Consider the following 22,306-nt stretch of genomic DNA (forward strand, 5'->3'; position numbering starts at 1 on the left):
CATAATGGAGAAAAAAAGAAACTTCCCGAATAACAAATTCAGATTTTACACGACAGCATTTGTCATTTTCTGAGTAACAGCAACTGTTACAGCAGTCAGAATATAACTCTAGCTTTAAGTTAATTTTAAATTACTACTTAATAGGAATAATTATTGTTTAATAGATCTTCATAAAATATCCCGTTTTACCATTATCTGTGATTGGGTTTTCTTCGTGGTTACTTACATTCTTACATTCTGAACAAATTGTATGTAACTAACATCCTAATTTCATTCACTATACCAACGTCAGTGGTATTTGTTTTCTAATCATCACTAACACCTGAACCGTCTATTATCAGTAATTAGGTGACCGCGAAGTATTACTAATTTGTTGGACTTTTAAAAGCATGAGTTTATATATACACTGCTGGCCAAAAGCTTAAGGCCAATGAACACCAAGAAAAAATACGCATATTGCGTTGTTAGACTCAACCACTTATTTGAGTAGAGCTTCGAAAGATAAAAATAAGAAAAGGGAAAATAAAAATGAAAAACTTTTTTTAGCATTTAATAGGGAAAATGTTAACACTATGAAATTAGCCTAAATACCAGCTGGTCAAAAGTTTAAGACCACACTGAAATGAAGCGTTAATCGATAAACACGTAACAAAATTTAGTGATTTGTGTTCAAGCATTAGCGTTGTCGACATCTCCCACTGACATCTCCGATGTTACATTTGGTAAAATATAGCAAAGGCTAAAAACTTGACAGAGTTTGAACGTGGCAGAATTTTCGAACTGCAAAAACAAGGTCTCTCTCAACGTGCCATTGCCGGTGAGATTGGGCGTAGTAAAACTGCTGTTACAAATTTCTTAAAAGACTGTGAGGAATACGGAACCAGAATTTCAAGTAGTCGGCCCAAGAAACTTTCGCCGGCGTTGATTAGAAGGATTCGAAGAATTGTTCAGCAAGACACCACCTGATCGTCGAACCAGATTAAGGCCCTTATGGATGCAGAATTCAGTTCAAGAACAATAAGATGGCATTTACAGGAGAAAGGCTTTAAAAACCGTAAACATCCTCAAAGGCCACGCCTCTTTCCACACCACGATACAGCTCGGTTAAACTTTGTTGAGAAGCACCAAACATGGGACGTAGAAAAATGGTAGAAGGTTTTGTTTACTGATGAGAAAAAATTTAACCTTGATGGTCCAGATGGTTTCCAACGTTATTGGCACGGAGACATTTTCTACCCAACACAGTGGAAGAGGTTCCATCATAATCTGGGGTGCTTTCTCCTTCCATGGAAAAATGGAGTTTCAGGTTATACAGGGGCGTCAAAAAGCAGCTGGCTGCATTGGCATGTTGGAGAAAGCATCCTTATTGACTGAAGGTCCTCGCTTGTGTGTAAATGACTAGACAACGCTGTAATCCACAATTCCCGCATCACAAAGGACTTTTTCATGGCGAATAATGTGATTCTTCTGGACCATCCAGCGTGTTCGCCCGAACTGAACCCCATTGAAAATGTTTGGGGATGGATGGCAAGGTAAGTCTATAGAAATGGACGTCAATTTCAAACAGTGCATGATCTTCGAGAAGCCATCTTCACCACTTGGAATAACATTTCAGCCAACCTTCTGCAAACGCTTATACCGACCATGCCAAAGCAAATGTTTGCAGTTATTCGCAATGATGGCCGTGCAACTCACTACTGAGACCTCTTGTTCAACATTTCATACCCTATTTAGCAGGGGTGTAGATCCTGGGGGATGGGGGTATACATCTCTCCCTTCATTTTAAGTGGGGGTATGGAGCATACAATCATCCCCCCTACAGTTTGGTCTGTTGAATTGTTTTATTGCATCACAGGCCTACAAATTGTGTGTTTGTTCTTGTGATTATCGTGTTCTTTCAACTATGGATTTTCAACTTGAGATTATTTTTCAAGATCTAGATTTTTATAACTCTGAATATAGTTTTTAAAAAGGAATGCATCATATACCAACGTATATATGATTTGTAAGGGCATTTTTATACCTCTTAACTATAAAGATAATTTGATAAATATATTGTTCTGTAGAGCTTATAACGTAACTAGTAACTATAATAAAAATGTAAAAAAATGTTTTCTTTTATAATTTACTGATATTTATGTAAAAGTAACTTTGTGAAACATCGGTAAGTTTGCCGACTTACACTCTGAAATTTGGAGTTTGATTTACCGTAGTGGATATAGCAGGTATCCCACAAAACAAACAAACTTAGCAGTTCAGTGTGTCATCTGTTAGCACCTCCGGGCATTCTATTATATTCCGTATAAAACAAGGTCCATTTTAAACTACTCTTTAGATAAATACTATGACATATATATGTAAAAAACAGCTGGTATGGGTTGAGAATTTATTTTTATGTAGAGGAGCGAACAACGTTTCGACCTTCTTCGGTCATCGTCACAGGGACGAAACGTTGTTCGCTCCTCTACATAAAAAAGATTTTCTCAACCCATGCCAGCCGTTTTTACATATATATTTTTCTCTACAAGTGGGTTTTATCGTCATCACGGATTAAACACTATGACATTATTTTGATTATTTAGAAACAACTCCAGCATAATTTTTGTGTGCTAGCTTATTTTTATTTTAATTGTTTATAACCTGTTCGTTCTTTTAAAGTAGTAATTCTGCATTTTCTCCCAAAGTTAGATGTACATTTAGGAACACTTTCTATTTCCCGACTTCAATCTTGTCACAATTCTATATGCGTGGAATAGGTGCATTTGTGTATATATCTCTTGTTCATTAGAAACAACTTTATCAGTATTTGGTTTAACATATTTTGGTGTTTATTGCATACAACTTAGCCAATTACATTTAGAGTCTATAAAACACATTAATTAACTTTCTGTAAGGTATACCGTTGAGTTTAGGCCCAATAATTGAATCCATACTAATGAATTCTTTTTACGCTTTCCCATTTTTAAATTGTTTGCCTGACAGTAGACTCCTGAATCATTTCGTATGTATATGTTTGTATGTGTGTGTGTGTGTGTACTGTGTGCATGCATTTATTTATGTATATATTTTTTTTGTAATTTTACTTATAAGCAATTTTTATTGGTAAACTTTTACACCAAAATACGTTTTATTTAAGGAGCAAATTTATGAAAGAAAATAACATAGTGCAGGCTTGGTACTCATGCACCTTAATAGCTATGATGCAAAACTTCTCTTAAATATAAACTCCCCGTATTATGTTGCTCATTAAACGCCTATACACAATCGATATCTTGAAATTTTATAGCTTAAAATCTCAATATTATTTCATCATATATATTACAATGATACTACTTTAGTAAATGTTATGTTGTTGTTAATGAAAACCGCAAATAATATTAAAAGTGACATATAGGATTATTGAAATAATAAGGACTTTAATAATGCTTTTAACTAGTCGAGATATGCAAATATCATATTTGTGCTAATTTTAATTAAGCTTTTTTGAATTTAGTTCGTATGAATTTATCCGTTTTCCTCTTGTGCTTAGAAGTGATAAACACGTAAACCTTATATCTATCCTTTGTAAACACTATCCCATCATATTAAGGTATACAACGAACCAGTATGTATCATTTAACTTTATATTGTAGATAAACTAATTTTAAAACAAAATTAAAAACAATGGATAATATGTCATCAGTGGACATAAAATAATGTCATAATGATATAACTACCCAAATGACACCCAAAGAAGAACAAAAATCAGAAATGGCTTCATTCTGTGGAGAAAATGTTAATACATTTATTCAATAATCACGTCTTTATACACAATTTACTGTACCTAAATATTTACTTTTTGCTAATTCGGTATTTTAGAGACTGACGCTATTAATGATCTGTCTTTGTTTTTTTATTATATTTTAATATAACATATATGATAATTTCGAAGACTCGTTAAAAATTATCTTAGTTTGTGATACTTTTCGATTACTTTTCACAATTAATTTAAAACTTAACGTACATACTTCGGTATTAAAAAATGCACTACCATAATAAAAATAATATGAATATTTTTTATTAAAATGTCATTTAAAGATGTGTTTATTAAATTATAACATGTATTACCGTACTCACATAAAGCAATACAGTCAAGTTGCTTCAGTTTATGTTGAAGAAATACTTGAATATTCACTGATAGAAACATAATGTAGTTAATTGGTCTTGTATTTTTATAAGCCTTATCCAGTTCATGTGTTTACGGTTTTTTAAAAAAATACACAAATATTTTAAAAGGACTTGCGTCTTGAAGTTTGTACGTTTTCAGATAATATGAATAAAACTTTGTTTGGGCGAAAAACACTTAACATCAGTTTCCACTAAAACACGTAACCGACTCTAAAAATGTAAGCGCGTAGGGTATATCAAAGCAAATATGGGTAAAGTGACATCTGAATATCTCTAAGTGTCAGTATTTAAACATAGAACACAATAGACATTATTTTTGGCTTATTTGTTACATGGAGGAATAACTTATCTTTCGTCTTCGTCAACTAAATGTTTCAAGATATTTCAACAGGACAATTGCTCTAGAATTTAATGTGACAAATGCAAGCTTACAGCACAACAAGTTAAAAATACTTCTTTTCGTAACATCTTCACAGCACAAAACATACAACTTTATCACAGAAGTCGCAGTTAAGCCAAGTGTTGTTGGCTGCTTCTTGTTACATAATGCTTCTTATCTAATTCCAACCAAAATCTTTTCCAACAAGTTGATAAAATTTTAAATTAAAGGGTCTAAAAAAATCTCGTAGCCTCTGCAATGAAGTTATATTAATCTTAGGGTGAGTTCGCCCTTTTGTTTTGTCCAAACAATGAGACTTTGATGGGCTTTTTCGTATACAGGGAAATCCTTTTGTTTCGTTAAAGTAAAAATACTTCTGATCTACGACTTTCTGTAAGCCTAGAAAATTCTGAACTTTGGCTATTTCTCCTACTGGATCTAATATTAGGTTTTCACAACTCACGAAATGAAATTGAGTCAGTGGAAAAAACCGACGCCATCTTTTCAAATGTTTGGCATACAGACCGATTCTGATGGCCCTCCATGATGTGTCTACAAGTCCTGTAGTCACGTTAAAAAATGCCATTTCTTCAAAGCTCTTGGAACCTCGTTGCTTACTAATGCCTTGAGTATAATCAGAAATAGCTCTAGTTACTGGGTCACGAACCGCAACGATCAGTTTCATGTGATGTGACATATTGTAGACACGTGCAGGTACTTCAGGTGTCACGTAATAGCTGGGTGTCTTCTCAATAGTAATTTGTCCTTTTATGCTTGGCGGCATTTGCTTCCTGAAATTCAAGGGGAAACATTAAATCGTTATGGAAAATAACTACAAATTTTCATGTATTTAATGAGAAAAACAGAGTTTACTTGAATGAACCATCTGTAAATGACAACTGAGGGAGTGCATCGTGATATTTCTGCCATTACTTGGTACATAAAACTACTTATAATTTATGTGCATTTATTTTAAATTCCTTGAGCATACTTTTTGTAATGAAAAAAGTCATGATAATGCTTATATACTTGGAAAATAGGCACATATTACAATACAGAGGTTGAGTACTTTATATTAAAATAATTTTGAAGCTTCAGTACGTCGTTATACTTTATGTGGCAACATAGGTCATGCTCTATTTAGCGACATTTCATTTAAAGCTGTTTCCAGTTCAGAGGGGTATAGTCGAAATGCTTTCATATCCAAAGCATACCATTCTTCCCTAAATACTTTTCATAATATATCTAGTTAACAGAGACAAAGGTTTTTCAATACCCGTCTTAACAGTCAGTATGCCTTCTTAAAACACAACATGAATATCCATTTCATTCTTCAGCCACTTGAGACAAACAGCGATTGAACCGGAACTATGACTGGGAGTCTTATTTATCTTGATGTGCTCGTACCCTGTTGGCCTTATTTGCGAATAACTCCTTCATTCTGACAGTAAGCCTTGACCTTTGTATCCATTCTCCTTATCTTAACTTTCTTCTCGCACCAGCGATAACTATGGATTCCTTCGAAAAAATTTTGAAATTAATTTCACCCACTGGCCGTTATAAAATAACACGAAACTTGTTACAGGCATGTAAGTAAGCATACGCTTCATCAAGTGTTGCCAACTGCTGCCATTTTCTCCATTCATGCCGTTTTCTATAATTCGTGTTATTTTCTTGTCTATATTGTAGATACAATTTGTATAATAGTGACGTTTGTCGCTTTAATGGATAGAGATCATTTTTCATTATCTTTGTATACTGTTGCTTTGACCATGTAGACAGTTTCTGTCACTGATCTTCATGTTCGTAAATTATCATCTGTTACAAAACTCTGCGCTTTTCTTCACCTCATCATAAATGCGATTTGTTGTAGGTCTCCTTCTGGATGCTCCTCTCCCCAAGTTCATTGTGGTTCTCAAACGTTTCAGGCTCACGTACCATTTTTTGTTTATTTTTCTAATTACAAACTCAGGCCTAATTTTCAAAAAAGATAAAAACCTAGTAACAAAAATTCATATTTGTAACACGTACCTGTTAATGCGGAATATGCAGTTCAAGAATATGTGGTACCATTTTTGTCAACTTGAAAGAATGAAAATATTGGCGAGTCTGTTCAGAGAGAAGGTAAGCTTATACGTGAGAAGAGTGGTATGTATACGTACATGGAAAGCTCAGATATGGCTTATTATAAATTGTGTGATATTTTATATTAATTGTATCATGTACCATAGCATTAGCTACACTTACTATCAGTGGTACGTGTTTGAGAATCCCTACCAAAATTGATATATATTCATTTGTTTTCCAATTTGATGTAATGCAAAAAATATCTCTGTTTTGTAAGTTCTAGACCACAAATCTGAGTATATAAATACTGTGTATTAGAAATGACTGACACCTACACTTCCCAGACGTATAGAAGTTTGTGAAGTATCATCACTTCAGCTATGAAACAATGTCAAAATGTAGCTACAATACATTACACTCACCACGACTTTACATCGGCAGTGGTTGTAATGTGACGTGCTGATTTGCATATTCAGAATCGTTTTGATATAATGTACTCAACCATCTATATAAATGTAAGATGAAAAATATAGTCTAATACTGTGCGATGCTGTATCATATATTATTAAAAATATAAATAAATGAAAATACAAAACAACTTTAAACCTGTGGTGCCTTGATCTTATACAGAATAAAAGTAAAGAAAATCTAAAAGTACTTTATTTGGTTTTATGGTTGAATGTTGATCTATTTTACATAAAAAATTAAATATGATTTTCTAAGAAATCTTCCAAATGAAATTCTGCTTTCATCTTAACGTACCTTCCTATGAAAACTAGGTATCACTGTACATGACAAAACGGCTGTACGTTTTTTCATCTTAATCCAGTTTAGCATAAAAAAAAGTTGTTATAACTATTTAGCCATTTTTTTTACTTTGAGTAGAAATACATTAATTTCAGTATCAATAACCAGTGCACATACTGTAGGACTGTATAAGCAATTAAAGATTATATGTAAATATTAGCTTCATACATATTTCACACTAGAGTGATCATACCTTAATTAAACGTTAAAAATATCAAAATGTAAATAAAGTCAACTTGAAGGAATATCACATGATTATTCCCAGCAATGCTGAATTTATATTTACTTACACATAGCAAAGTCACATAATCATGTTTTTACAAAACACCTTCTATAAATAACACATTATGTAACAAATTTACTTACAAAACTAATATTCAGATGTGGTAAACACATTTTTATAGAATCACCTTTACAACAGACACACGTAAATGTATATTCTTAATAGCTACACATTATGATTTACGAAATACACGTGTTCCCACACTTCAATTATGTATGCTACATTCGAAATCAAATAGGTATAAAAGAATCCTTATAAATTATAAGTGTTTTTTTTTTTACTTGCAAGCCAACTTATAAAATAAGCAAGTATTATTAACCAATAAAATAATTGTTTGGGACAGTTGCAATGTTGGCAGTCATGCGGATGCAACTTTAGAATTTTTGAAAGAAGCGGAGCATCCCCAATTTGTCTAAATGTAGGTAATAAACAGTAAACAAAGAAATCTTTATTAACTTGTTCGCGTGGTCTATATCAAGATAAGAATCTTATCATAAAACTAAAGCTAGTTTTCGTTTAATACTCTTTAACAAACAAGAATAAATGATCCAGATAGCACATGTAAGTTCTTTCACGCTAATAGTCTTCCTACAAGCTGGCATGCTCTTGAATTGGGTGATAAAACACTATATTAAAGAACTGCTTAATATAACATGTGATACCAAAACTAGGCTATCTACAGCACAGTATTGATATAAAAACAGAGATGTCGGCGTATCTATCACTAAGCAACTAAATTGATAAAATGTATTGGAATACCTCAGACGATCCTCCACACACACAAACGTAAACAATGAGTTGAGATGGAAAAATAATCGGACGAACACTTGATTTTAACAGGCATTTTAATTTTAGTGCTTTAATACTAAGAATGAATACACAACTGAAAGAAGAAATAGGTAGGAAAACATCCGTAACTGAAATTGACGTTTCATGCAATTCGTCACAATTATTTCAGACGAAGGGTTCGTGTGCTATAATTTGACATAGTAGAATAATTTAGAGTGTTTTTATTTTTTATGTAAAATCCACATCGAAATATTCGCTGTGTCTACCGCTGGTTTTAGCTTGTAAACCTGAAGATTTACCTCTGTCCTTCCGAGGAACTAGTGGAAGAAGACAGCTCCTGCTCACGTTTTTATAAAATTATATTTTAAAGCCCGGCAACACCAAGTACTTTTCTTTGTATTACATAAAACAATGAAATTTAATGGAATTATTTTTATAAACATTGCGTTGTCAAATATAAACATTGGTTATATAGAAAATTGGGTAAGATATATTAAAACAATTTACAGAGTGTAATTCAGCAAGTAACATAGTCACCATAGTCGATAGAAAATCGCAGTGAAACGCACGTATCGAAGCTTCATTTTAAATTGTCTGGGGTTTACTAGACATTGTGGTGCCACTATAAATGACCGTTTTGGATGAGTATGAAACAATTCTTTTTGAGCAAAATATTCATACACTCATATCAAAAAGAAGTGTTCAGATCGGGAACTTGGAATTTTTAAAACAGGGCTACCCTTTGTACCTGTAACCCCATAGGACAGTGTCAAGTCTTCGGATTTACAACGCTAAAATCAGAGGTTCTATTCACTTTGGTGGACATAGCAGATAGCTTGATGTGGCTTTGTTATAAATAAACACACCCTCATACCTCATGACACTAGAAGACAAATGAATATGGTTCAGTTTGGGGCATCAGGACCATCTAAAAAAGACCTACAACATATTGTACACTAAACATTGCAAGCAAAGAGCGATGTCTTTTAGCAAATGAGAATTTATGAACAAACGTGTCAGTTGCAAAATCAGTCCGCGTTCCCAGGTAACAGCTTGCAACATGATCAGAAAGGATTTTTGTCTGGATATGAGGTCAACAGGACATGGGCTCACCAAAAAAAAAGCCTTACATTTATATCTCGCGCTCAGCTATCTCATACCTCAGGAAGTTGGTTAACGAAACAGAATTCATGCTGTTCTATAAGAGGAGATAGTGTTCATGTCGTCGGACGCAGATCCTGTAGGTTTATTCACTTGTTTATTCACAAAACGGAAGCAATCAGAGAGGAGAGATCTGCTTTGAATATGACAGTCTCACAGTCATGTCTTATGTAATATATACTACGTTACAGGGCTATTGTCAAGTTTCACAGTTCTTAGATGAACCATGAATGAATATGTCAACATGGCCTGTACTGTCGTGGCGAGACTCGAAAATCGTTTTAATATAACACATTCAACTTCTGTAGACTGCACAATCTTAACATGATTTTTGTAGAAATTATGAAACAAACGTTTTTTTAAAATAACAACAGAAATTAATACCATTATCGTTTAAAGCTGAAGTTATATAAGCCTTTGTATTGAATTATGAGCATGCAATTTGTTCGACTAGTTGATTTAATTGATCTAAACTTCTTAGTTTGATACTAATATTTCAAGTCGATAACATAACCTATTTCAGGATAGAAAAAGTCACAATAGCTGATATTTTATATCTCACTAGCATTTTGGTATATAAAACGCATTGAGAACATCAAACCCGAGTGTCTTTAACAGGTTAACTTGTCTTTTCTGCACATCAAAAGAAGAAATCTCCTTAGCCACACAGAAAACTATTTAAATTTGATAAAAGGAGGACAAGAATGCTTCTGTTTTTCATGAAATATTCTAGCAAATCAGGAAGTTTCTCAACTATGATTAGTGGACAAGTCATTTTCGATACAATAAACGATCCATTATGCATTTGGGTATAACTGTTCGTAAATGATTTCCTGGATAAGGATCCATTCAGATGCATCGCTATATGATAAAGATTCACCCTGCTTGAAGTAATATGAATAAACCACATAATATTTTTTTTCAATTATCAATATAATAATAGTGTTAAAATATATCTAAATCGATAGCAGTGGTATTGTTATACAAAGTAATTATATTTCACAAGATTACTGTTCTTCTGCTTGGCGACTATTTATTGCACATTAGCTAATATGTATATACTACCTGATGTATGTCAACTCACTTAAGCTAATGTGATTATATTGCTTGATTTATATAGTTTAACCTGCTGGTGTTTAATACAGCGTGTTTTAACCAAATTTCATAATATTTTAACATGCATAATCTAGTGTGGCTGTACTCCCTGAAGACATGTGAACTGATTCAGCTGGTGTATATAATTTCGTAATTACATTTTAACAAGTATAAACTGATACGGTTGTTCTACGTGAATAGTAACAACAGAATATCAAATATGTTATCAAATCAGTGATATGTTTATACACTGCTGGCCAAAATCTTAAGGCCAATAAACATGAAGAAAAAATATGCATTTTGCGTTATTATATTCAACCAGAAGCCTGGCTGGAATGTTATTCCAAGTGGTGAAGATGGCTTCACGAAGATCATGCACTATTTGGAATTGACGTTTATTTCTATAGACTTCTTTTGCCATTCACCCCCAAACATTGTCAATGGGGTTCAATTCGGGCAAACACGTTATTCGCCATAAAAAACTCCTTTGTCCTGCGGACATTGTGGATTGCAGCGTTGTCCTGCTGAAAGATCCAGTCATTTCCACACAAGCGAGGGCCTTCAGTCAATAAGGATGCTCTCTCCAACATGCCAAGGTAGCCAGCTGCTGTTTGACGCCCCTGTATAACCTGAAGCTCCATTATTTCATGAAAGGAAAAAGCACCCCAGGTCATGATGGAACCTTCTCCACTGTGTTGTATGGAAAATGTCTCCGGTGGGATATCCTTATCGTGCCAGTAACGTTGGAAGCCATCTCGACCATCCAGGTTATTTTTTTTCTTATCAGAGAACAAAGCCTTCGTCCACTTTTCTAGGTCCCACGTTTGGTCCTTCTCAGCAAAGTTTAACCGAGCTGTTTCGTGGTGTGGAAGGAGGTGTGGCCTTTGAAGACGTTTACGGTTTTTAAATCCTTTATCTCGCAAATGCCGTCTTATTGTTCTTGAGCCGCATTCTGCGTCCGTTAGGGCTTTTAATCTGGTTCGACGATCGGGTGGTGTCTTACCAGACAATCCGTCGAATCCTCCTAATCAACGCCGGCGAAATTTTCTTGGCCCAACTACTTGAAATTCTCGTTCCGTATCCCTCACGGTTTTTTAAGAAATTTGCAACATCAGTTTTACTACGCCCAACCTCACCAGCAATGGCACGTTGAAAGAGATCTTGATTTTGCAGCTCGACAATTCTGCCACGTTCAAACTCTCTCAACCTTTTAGCCTTTGCCATATTTTTACCAAATTTAACACAGGAGATGTCAGTGGGAGATGTTGACAACGCTAATGCTTGAATACAAATCATTAAATTTCGTTACGTGTTTACCGATTAACGCTTCGTTTCAGAATGGTCTTAAAATAAACGACTCGAACAAACTTTGATAAACATAATTATTCTAAATTTTACCTTTTATGAAGTGAGATTCTGAATCATAAAATATAAATTCAAGGTTCATTTAATTTTAAGACAAACAACATAAGTTTTCATTCTTGTACAACTATGAACAAAGTCTATTACTCTTCAAACTTCTCCTGCTTTACCATTTTCGAGTTTCAAGTTAATAATGTAACATTAAAAGATGCGCATTGTTTTTTTTTAATTTTGCTGTTTGTGTTCGCAGCATTTAGTTTTAAGTCATGTTTTCATTAAATAAAGTTTGAAAACAGCAAACATCCTTCATCCAGGTAATGACATTGTTATTTCTAGATGGCTAACACTGGTGGTAAATAACGAACAACTTAAGAAAACAGAACTAAAAAAAAATGTTTTTGTTATGTTCAGCTAGACAGCTGTGAAAACTTTTGGTTTACTAGTTTTTATCCAACTTTACAGGAGGAGTAAAACTTCTACCAACAAGTGATATAAAGAGATAAAACATATGTCCTGCTGAGAATATTTCACTCATTGAAATAATTATATAATTTTTATAACAAATTTTTTCACATCTTTAATAAAATTTATTATGGTGTGAACACCTGTCTTTTCAAGATAATGAAACACGATTGCTTATATAGATAATATGACTTATGTAAAGAGTGTTCAACCTACTACCATATTTGCTGTATCTTCTCGGAAAAATAATAAGGAAGAATAAAGAGTGTAATGTTTGAAAATACAATAACCTAAATCTTATTACCTTATGACAAGTATAATTCTTTTTAGCTTCAATTATAAATCAAAATTTAAAGGTAAGGATTTGTAGTCAATATTGCTTACCATTGATCTAGATATAGTTCTAAATAATACAATGTTAATAAGCTATTAACCAGTCGATAACTATAGTTTTCAGGCATTTCTTATGTTAGAATATTTATAATTGGTTAGTTTCGACTTCTTTGCTTGAGTTCTATCACACAGCTGACCACTGATAAATATTATAGCGTGAATTGTTTGATTAATACAAAGCGAAACAAAAGAGTATCTGCATTCTGTCCACCGCAGAGAATCAAACTACGGATCTTTATGTTGTAAGGCCATAAACATGCATAAGTATAATTTTCACCAATATCAGAAGTATTGATAATATTCTCTGAACAACGTTTTCATCTACAGGCTCAAGACGTATACACAGTGAAGAGTGTAGTGTGGTAAATTAACACAAGTATTATGTTATACAACAGTATAAAATGTGATTGGTTTAGATGTATATTACTTCACACGCCACTAATAACGTAAAATACTTCGTGTGTTTCGATAACATACTGTCATCGATATACAGTCATAACAAATTACTCCATAATGAAAGTATCTGGTTTTACTCGGGTTATTAGGTTGATAGTGTGTGTATTCTGAAAAATAGTTAACATAAGGTATAAACTATATATTGGCTTTTCTATCTGTTAAAAGTAAAGAACCACTTATCTTTTGTGTGTTTTAGTCTCTAGTTTTCCTAATTAAAAAAATACACACATACATGGGTAAAATAAATAATACCCAGGTGTATATTTTCAGAGTGCACTTAATATTGGTGCAAAATTTCAAATTTCTAGGTTCTTTCTTCTTGGAGTTATAGCGATCACAGTTCGTTTCTATGCGGTTTTTCGCTAGCCTGTCATATTAAAAAGGTGCGAACATCTTCAGGGCCTACTTAATACGTGTGCAAAATTTCTGTTTTCTAGATTCGCTGCTCTTGGGGTTTTGAGATCACACATACACAGACACGCACAGTCGCATGCGCGCACGCATAAACCTATATATCTTTGCAATTTATATTTGTAATATGTAGAGCTACTTTTTTTTCTATGTTGTGTTTTGCTAGCTTGCGTCATTAAAAAGACGCGCATACACGTGGATAAAATAAATAGTAACCAGGTGCACATCCTTACGTTCAGCTTAGTATGGATGCGAAATTTCACGTATGTGAGTTTTTTCTTTTTGGAACTACAGCATTCACAGCTTTTGTTTATGTGGTTTCTCGTTTGCTTGCCTCACAAAAAGAAGCATGCGCACATGCATATGGATAATTAATAATACCCAGGTGCTAACCCTCAGAGTACATTTAGTATATGTGCAAAATTTCAGGTTTCTAGGTTCTTTACTCTTGGGGTTATGACGATCACACATAGACACGTCCTTTTATTACTATATATTATTTATCAAATGAAGTAGTTATTTATACTTAACAAAATGGTGATTTCTAAAAACAGGCGTACGTAAACTGCAACTGCTTAATTATTGTGGAGATATAAACAAACACCTTTTGTGTGTTTTCTAACAATATAAATAGCATGCGATTTTGAATTCATAATTGTGTATTTTAAATACAGCGCTGTGTAGTTGTTGTTTGTTATTAAGCACAAAGCTACACAAAGGGCTATTTGTGCTCTGCTCACAACCTGTATTGAAGTCCGGTTTCTAGCAGTATTGGTTCGCAGACATACAACTGTGACACTGGAGGATACTGTATTGTAAAATTTCATTTTTATTATATGCATGAAGATTGTATGAATTTCAGCACAGATGCTGTGCATCTCCCATCACGCTTGGGTTTTCTTTTTGGTTAGCCCATAATAAATGTCTTGCTTTTAATTTCAGCTTGTGTTGTAGATATTCAAACACAATACTTGTGTTCCTCAGAATGCAACTTGCTTCGTGATTTATCTCACCCTATTTCTACAGTGCAGCTTGATATTCGAAACCTTCAGTGTGATAAATAACGATAAATAATAAAAATTTAATACATATTAGATTTGGAAACCTGATGGCCGAATAAGAATAGATAACAAAGTGAAAATATACGAAGTTACTTCAGAAACTTTACTTTTACTATAAAAATGGAAAATATATTTATATCAGTAAAATTAAAATTATAATTAAAATACTTTTTCTAACAAATTTCTCACTCAATTTCAAGAAACACGTGTGTAATTGGTGAATACACTCACGGGTGTTCCAACATGTATAGGGTGTAACAAAATTAATTAATATATGGGTGTTTCTAGTTCCCATGTAGAAATGTAGGCGGTTGTTGTGAGTTATATAAGTAATATACATTTTCTGTTTGGGAGTACAACTCAAACTTTTAAAAAAGATCCTTCAAACTGCAATTTTTAAAAGATAACTTCATTAAACATACTAATAAAACAGACTTCTATCTGCGTGCCCTCCTGTGGTTCAGCTGTGAATTTGTGGGCTATATCGCTAAAGACCGGCTTTCGATACCCAAACAATATAGGTGAGTATTTATCGTCTAAAACTATAAAATTCAATGGTCGTGCACAAGCACAGGATGTGTACAGGAAGAAGGTGCTTCCACAACCTCAATTGTTGAGGGCATGCATACTTAGTTATGTACTTGAAACTGTATTTGGTATTGGTACAGAAATACACAATACTTTCGGGGTTTGTGACGTTCAGCATTGTGTTTTCACAATCTTTATCGTTTTCGTGGTGTTGCATTTTTAGATAGATACGTGATTTATAATACAGGAGTTTTTCAAACCCAAGTGCATCTGTTTTGTGTATCAGCCAAATTATCTTGCTCATGGTTCGTCACTAATTTGTTCAGATGATAAACTGTTAATATAATTATAATTACCTAAACCTATGATTTAGTAAAAACATGAGTATATACTTTGCCAAAAGTCTTCTTTCACGGTATGGAAAAAACGTCTTTACTAACAAACACTTGGTTTAATGGTTGAACGTTGATGTATTTTACATAAAAAAATTAAATAGCTTAAGTTACTTGATAGAGTATACATTTTTTATACTAATATAACCTTAGATAACCAATAAGCCAGTCACTGAATGCTTATACGTGTTTTCAACTGTTTAAGAGTGAAGTCTGTGTGGACAAAATATTTGAAAATAGATTATATGAAAAACTAAGTTGTTTAACATTTTTATTTAAAAACGTCTGGTATGGGTACAGAAAGCACTAGTAGAGGAACGAACAACGTTTTAATCTTCTTCGGTCATTGTCAGGTTCACAGAAGAAAATCGAAAAGTTGTTCGCTCCTCTTTTAGTGCTTTCTGTACCCATACCAGCCGTTTTTAAATATATAATTTTCTCTTCAAGTGGGTTTTCTCGTCATCACGGATTAACGTCTGTTTAACGTATTGTATGTCATCCTGTAATTTTACCAGTAACAAAGGGGTTCTAATATACTTATTAATTTATTGAATCCATACAATGAGACTTGAAGTACTGGGTTCAGACTCCTCTGTACTGATGAATGTGTTTAACCAGATAATTCAGTGGAACATAAAATATATGCTAAAATATGACAGTCATTTTATAAGTATACATAAATATATTCTAATTATTATAAATGGGTTTCATTAAACGTTTTATCTTCAATCGAAACACTACCTAAGGTCATCAGATGTTTTCATTACGCTGTAGAATGATAGGCAATTTTCATATATTGTACCGTTACCAATAATTCTGACATATTAAATTAAATGGCTACACATTTACAATATTGTCTCAGCATATACATTCTAATGAAGCCTATAAACTGTAACGGTTTGTACACGAACATAAATTTTGAAGCATACTTACTAGAATATATTGAGTTGTTCAAATATCACAAATTTTTAAATAATACTTCCAAAGTATATATTTTCAAATGATCAAAAAGTTTAAAACGTAACTCAAATATGAAACAGATTGCACAATTTCCCGAAAGTATGACGTGTAAGACCAAAATATAAATCTATAAAGATATCGTATAGTAAATTTTAAATTAGTAATCATAATATGAATATTTAAATCTACTCAATTTCAGAAAGTTAGTTCCAGCATAACAATTTCACATGAATCTGACAGATATAAATATATATATATAATTTCAGATTGGGGGTTTTTACACCTACTTAAAAGTTTTGAAACGTGACACTAACGAAGCATTTATCAGCGTATGTCATCTATTTTCTGTCTTTTTCAATCTGTACAAGGTTCAGTTATTTGTTACAAGTGAAGTATTTACGTTTCAAGTACAATTATGTGTAATATATTATGCAGCCTACTAAATGAAGTAAAGATAGAATTACGTATTTATCGATGCAGAAGTTAGATACTTGTGTATAACAAGTGAAATAAATGGATAAGCAGGAATTTTTTACTTCTCTGAGAGAGAGTCAGAATATCTGTAAACTAGAAGGTATGGCAATCCAGTAAAACATGGATTTTCTCTACTAGTCATTACTTACCAATGAAGGTGTATCAGCAGTAATTAATATCAGAGAAGCACAGTAGGGATACCTGAATTGTTTTGTTAATTCTCTATAACGTAGTATACACATTAGTTCGGCCTATAATTATTATAACTTCAACAATAACACTTACATTAAAAAACGAGTTGCTATGAGAGACAGACTTGCAGTAATGTTTTAACTCGGACATTTTTTTAGATGATATTGGCCATCTTAAAAAACTTCAGAAGTCAAGTCAATCAACTTTATAGTTACATTTGTACATTTTATACCTGATGGCGACTAAGTTTTCAATTTATATACTGACATTTTGAAAATAATGTTGACCATCATCAGAGTTCGCAATATCACATTAAGAAATCAAGATGACCAGCTCTAGTGGTCGAATTAGAACATTTAGAGATAAGTTGACCTTCTTCGTTAGTCGCATTACCACTTTTATAACTTACGCTGGCCAACTTAACAGCAATGAAACAATTCAGAAATAAAAACATTGACCACTTTCTAAGATTCACCATGTAAAGTTGCTATGTCTTACGATATATTTATAATGCAGACTTAAAGATGTATCGAAAAGTTTGAAATGCATCTTAAATATGAAAGAAAAAAATTGCACCATGTGCTGAAATTGTGACGTGTAAGACCAAAATACTGATGTATAGAGATATCGTATAATAAAACTCTTTCAGTCGACTCTTTCTCCAAACCTCAATCACCAACGATTAGTTATATATACGTATGTGTTTAATTTTTCAGTTTATTTTGGTGTTGATGATCCAAGTATGTTAATATTACACATAAACAAAGTCTTGAGAATTTGCTGCAACTCACTAAACAGCTAGACGCTATTCTCAACTGAATCAAACAAAGAAAATAACTGATACAATGAGAAGTGTATTCATGCTTAATGTCGTCAATTAATAATTGTATTAAAACGTGATTCGTCAAGATGTACAGTAACTTTGGTGGCATTCCAACAGAGTAATAGATACGAGCTAGATGAAAAAGATTATGTCTTCCAGATGCAACGTCGTCTCTTATTTATATAGAAAAAAGTCAAATATTATGTTTAAAAAATCACGAAAATACATAGTATATACAAATAACTTAAAAATTTACAATTACAGTAATACTCTAATTTAAATAATGGACATGATCAGATATGAAATGTATATATATATATATGCATCCTATTTACATATTGAGGTAAAACATTATGTTTTACGACACACGGTACAGTGTACTAACCAAACACATTACCACTTAATATGAGGTAAAACATTATGTTTTACGACACACGGTACAGTGTACTAACCAAACACATTACCACTTTCTTTTTTTTAAATGCGAGCTTGTGCATTAGCGTTATCTTCCTTTGATCTGGAGTTTATATAAATTATCCGGATTAAAAGTCTGTACGTGTTTTACAGTGTACGCAAGAAACATATCATATATCTAACTGTCTTGAGATTTAGAGAAAAAAATCACAAAGTCTAACAGTTTGTCCGATTAGTTATCCTAACTTAAAAAAAATAAATAAAGGAATTATTCATTATGAGAAGAAACAGTCGTGTGTTATTGGTCGTGAATATAAAAAATAATATATGTTTGGCAAGCGAGAGGTGGCAACTGCTTATGTCTTTTAACCAGCTTCAAAGCTCGAATACAGTTACATCATACGCAGGTATCAACGAGTACCTTAAATACTTTCCCACCATCTGTCAACATTACGTCTCTATCTCCTCAGAAGTACAAAATTGAACGGTGAGTGCAGTTCAGATTTTAAATTTTGTTTTTTTTTCAATTTCGCGCAAAACTACTCGAGGGCTATCTGCGCTAGCCGTTCCTAATTTACCAGTGTAAGACTAGAAGAAGGCGGCTGTTCATCACCACCCACCGCCAACTCTTGGGCTACTCTTTTACCAACGAATAGTGGGATTTATCGTCGCATTATTTATCGCCCCAATGGATGAGACGGCGAACATGATTGGTGTACGGAAGGTTCGAACCTTCGACCCTCAGATTGTGAGTCGAGCATCCAAACCACCTGGCCATGACTAGGCCTTATGAGAAGTAATCTTTTACTTTAATTTATGGTTCTTCGAAATAAAATATATATATTAATTTCCGTTAGTTGTTTCGGATTTGTCTGCCTGTAACATATTAGCACTAGTTAATTTGGTTAATTCTGAAAGAGACTCTTAGAATAAAAATTTCTTACCTATACCAATCGGACCCCATGTGATAGTACTTATCAAAAAAGTGTGGTTCTGGTCCCGGACTACGAACATCAGGATGAAGCCGTAGAAACTCAAGGAGAGCCCGCGTTCCGCCTTTCTTTACGCCGATGATTAGAGCATTGGGCAATCGCCGACCCCAGTGGAATCTGTTCAAATTCGTTCTCAACATAGATTTGGGAACATGCTGAAAATTATTTACTGTATCTCCATAGTCATAGAAAAAATCCTGAACAAGACGCCTATAGTGGAACTTGTTTGTCGACCAATGTCTTTCGACAGGTTTCTTGCAAGACGAGCTCTTATTCACTTTTTCTTTCTGGTCTTTTGATATTTGCTTCAGGACTGTAATGTTTGTCGATTTCTTCTCTTCAGATGCACCACGAACAAAATTACTGTGATACTGCCGCCATCTGTGTTTAGAAGAATGAGTTTGAATATCGAACACTAACATGCAGATCATTGAAAGGCTTAACCCCGTCGCTAAAAGTGTTCGCCAGCGGCGGTAAAACTGAATCACACCCGAGGAATTGAAGCCAGTCATACCGTGAAGCAGATTATTTGTTCGTTGCACCCATTTTTCTATACCATCAGTTTTGTTTCTCAGAACAAAACCATAACAAAGTGTTTGTCTGTTACCCCATTGTTTTCAAGATCAATTGAATAAATTATGATATTAGTTGAATTTTCATTGTGAATTAGTACCAAGTATTTCCAAAATATTTTTTTTTAATATTGTTCCCAGGTATAAATATTAGCCAAGCTATCAAATTGGCTTCTGTTATGATCTCTAAATAAAATTGTATCGAGTTAAATCAGAAAGTAAGATTTACACTGTCAAAAATTCCAATCATACGGCAACTTGCGTAATGTAATGCCTGATTCACATATAAAATACGTACGTTCTGCAGTCAGCCAGGGTACACTACGGTGCACTGAAACCACACGAACAAGAACTCTTGTAGTGTGTGCATCAAGCATGAAATAGTGTAACGACAGCTACAAAGTGATTGGCTGTTGAAACTAAACCTGAGCCGACTGTTCGTCGTGAAGCAGGAAAAGTCGACCGACTTAGTTGCTATTAGCTACGGGTAAACCGTTATGAAACGACGTGGATGCTTCTGTTAATACGATTACACGTGACGCGCAACACATCTATAAAATTTCAAACAGAAAATTGTTTGCTGCTCGTTGACCCAAAGGTTGGTCTAGAGATAAACACGTAGCTAGCTTTAACATCTGTTGCCACGAGGTTCACACACCATGGAAACGGAGAGTTTTTAAGATTGGACTAAAATCTATCAATGTTAGCATTGTTGATACACTGTTGTTTTGCATTACGCACAAAGCTACACAATGGGCTATCTGTGCTCTGCCCACCACGGGTATCGAAACCCGGTTTTTAGCGTTGTAAGTCCTCAAACATGCCGCTGAGCCTCTGGGGGACATTTGTTGATACATAATTTTATCAATATCATTATTCCTTCGACCAGAATAAAACAAACAAACATTGTTTGCCTTTTATCCTATTAATTGTATTCATACATTACAAAAGTTAAGGTACAGCTAAGCTATATATAAAATAGGACCTTAACGTTACTAGCAGAAAGATTCTTTGTAACCTTCCTCCAACTAAAACTGTGGATAGCAAATGCTTTCTTCTATACTTTTGTTTTCTTAAAACACTTATCTTAAATACTATTTAGTAACGTAATATCAGATAATTATGTAAATATTTTTAAACTAAGTGATTACCTAATCGCGCAGGTTATCATATTTCATCAACTCCACGTCTGGTTTATATCACAGTGTGAAAGAAGAGACGAGGCCCTATCTGAGCAAATGAAAGAACAAAATGTGTTAACAGTCTTTAATGAATAACTTACTTTACAGCTACGCAAAATCAAAGTACATTTGTAGTAAATGCTATAAATGTAATGAAATTAGGTTTACACAATTTAACAACGCAATGTAAACAAATAGTATACATTAGCTGCTATTCATTACATGTGTATTTTAAAGAAGTAATATGAATCCTCTACGTTTGTGAACAAACAGTTGATCTCGATTTATGATCTCATCTAATTTTTATATACAAAATATTTCGTCGGCATTGGGTACAATGAAAATAACATTGTTTTTATCTGACAATAAAAACTTGTATTTAATGGCTTGTTTCTTCATAGAACCACAGAAAAAAAATATTTTTCATAACTTGTCTCGCAGTTCCAAAGGAACTATAATTATAAACACACACACACACACTACCATACTGATCTAAAAACATTAAATTTGACGAATTAGGTTAAAAAAAAAGTAAATCGAAATATTTTCTACCACTTAGATCCAAACTATATACAGTTACGACAGAAAGTGTTCCTACCCCGACGACCCAAGTGGGTTTTTGCTCATAACTGAAAAAGTAGCACAATTAGGCTAATAGAAGTTCAATGTATTATAAATATTATACTAACACACATCTACATAAATTTTATGTAAATTAAACGACAAATTAACTGTTTATAAACAAATAACCAAAAATAGGAGGAGCAGAAAGTGTTCGTACATTTCAGAAAAGGTGTGAAAAAACTGATATTCCCGAAAAAAAATTGTTTAGTTTGGCATATAAACTACATTATACCATTCCAGAACTAGACACTGGGTTCATGA

At 33.3% G+C, this 22,306-nt stretch overlaps 1 protein-coding gene across 1 annotated transcript; it reads right to left on the minus strand.

Annotated features, from left to right (window-relative positions):
* Positions 1-3,762: 3,762 nt before the first annotated feature.
* Positions 3,763-21,254, minus strand: LOC143222622 (heparan sulfate glucosamine 3-O-sulfotransferase 6-like). The gene is made up of 2 exons (XM_076449332.1): positions 19,621-21,254; positions 3,763-5,337 (listed from the first exon to the last, which is right to left on the minus strand). The coding sequence occupies exons 1-2, from the start codon at positions 20,178-20,180 to the stop codon at positions 4,725-4,727; spliced, it is 1,173 nt and encodes a 390-aa protein (XP_076305447.1). The 5' UTR covers positions 20,181-21,254; the 3' UTR covers positions 3,763-4,724.
* Between the last annotated feature and the right edge of the window lie 1,052 nt (positions 21,255-22,306).

Source organism: Tachypleus tridentatus, chromosome 8, assembly GCF_004210375.1.
Source record: "Tachypleus tridentatus isolate NWPU-2018 chromosome 8, ASM421037v1, whole genome shotgun sequence".
In the NCBI taxonomy this organism is placed as follows: Eukaryota; Metazoa; Arthropoda; class Merostomata; order Xiphosura; family Limulidae; genus Tachypleus; species Tachypleus tridentatus.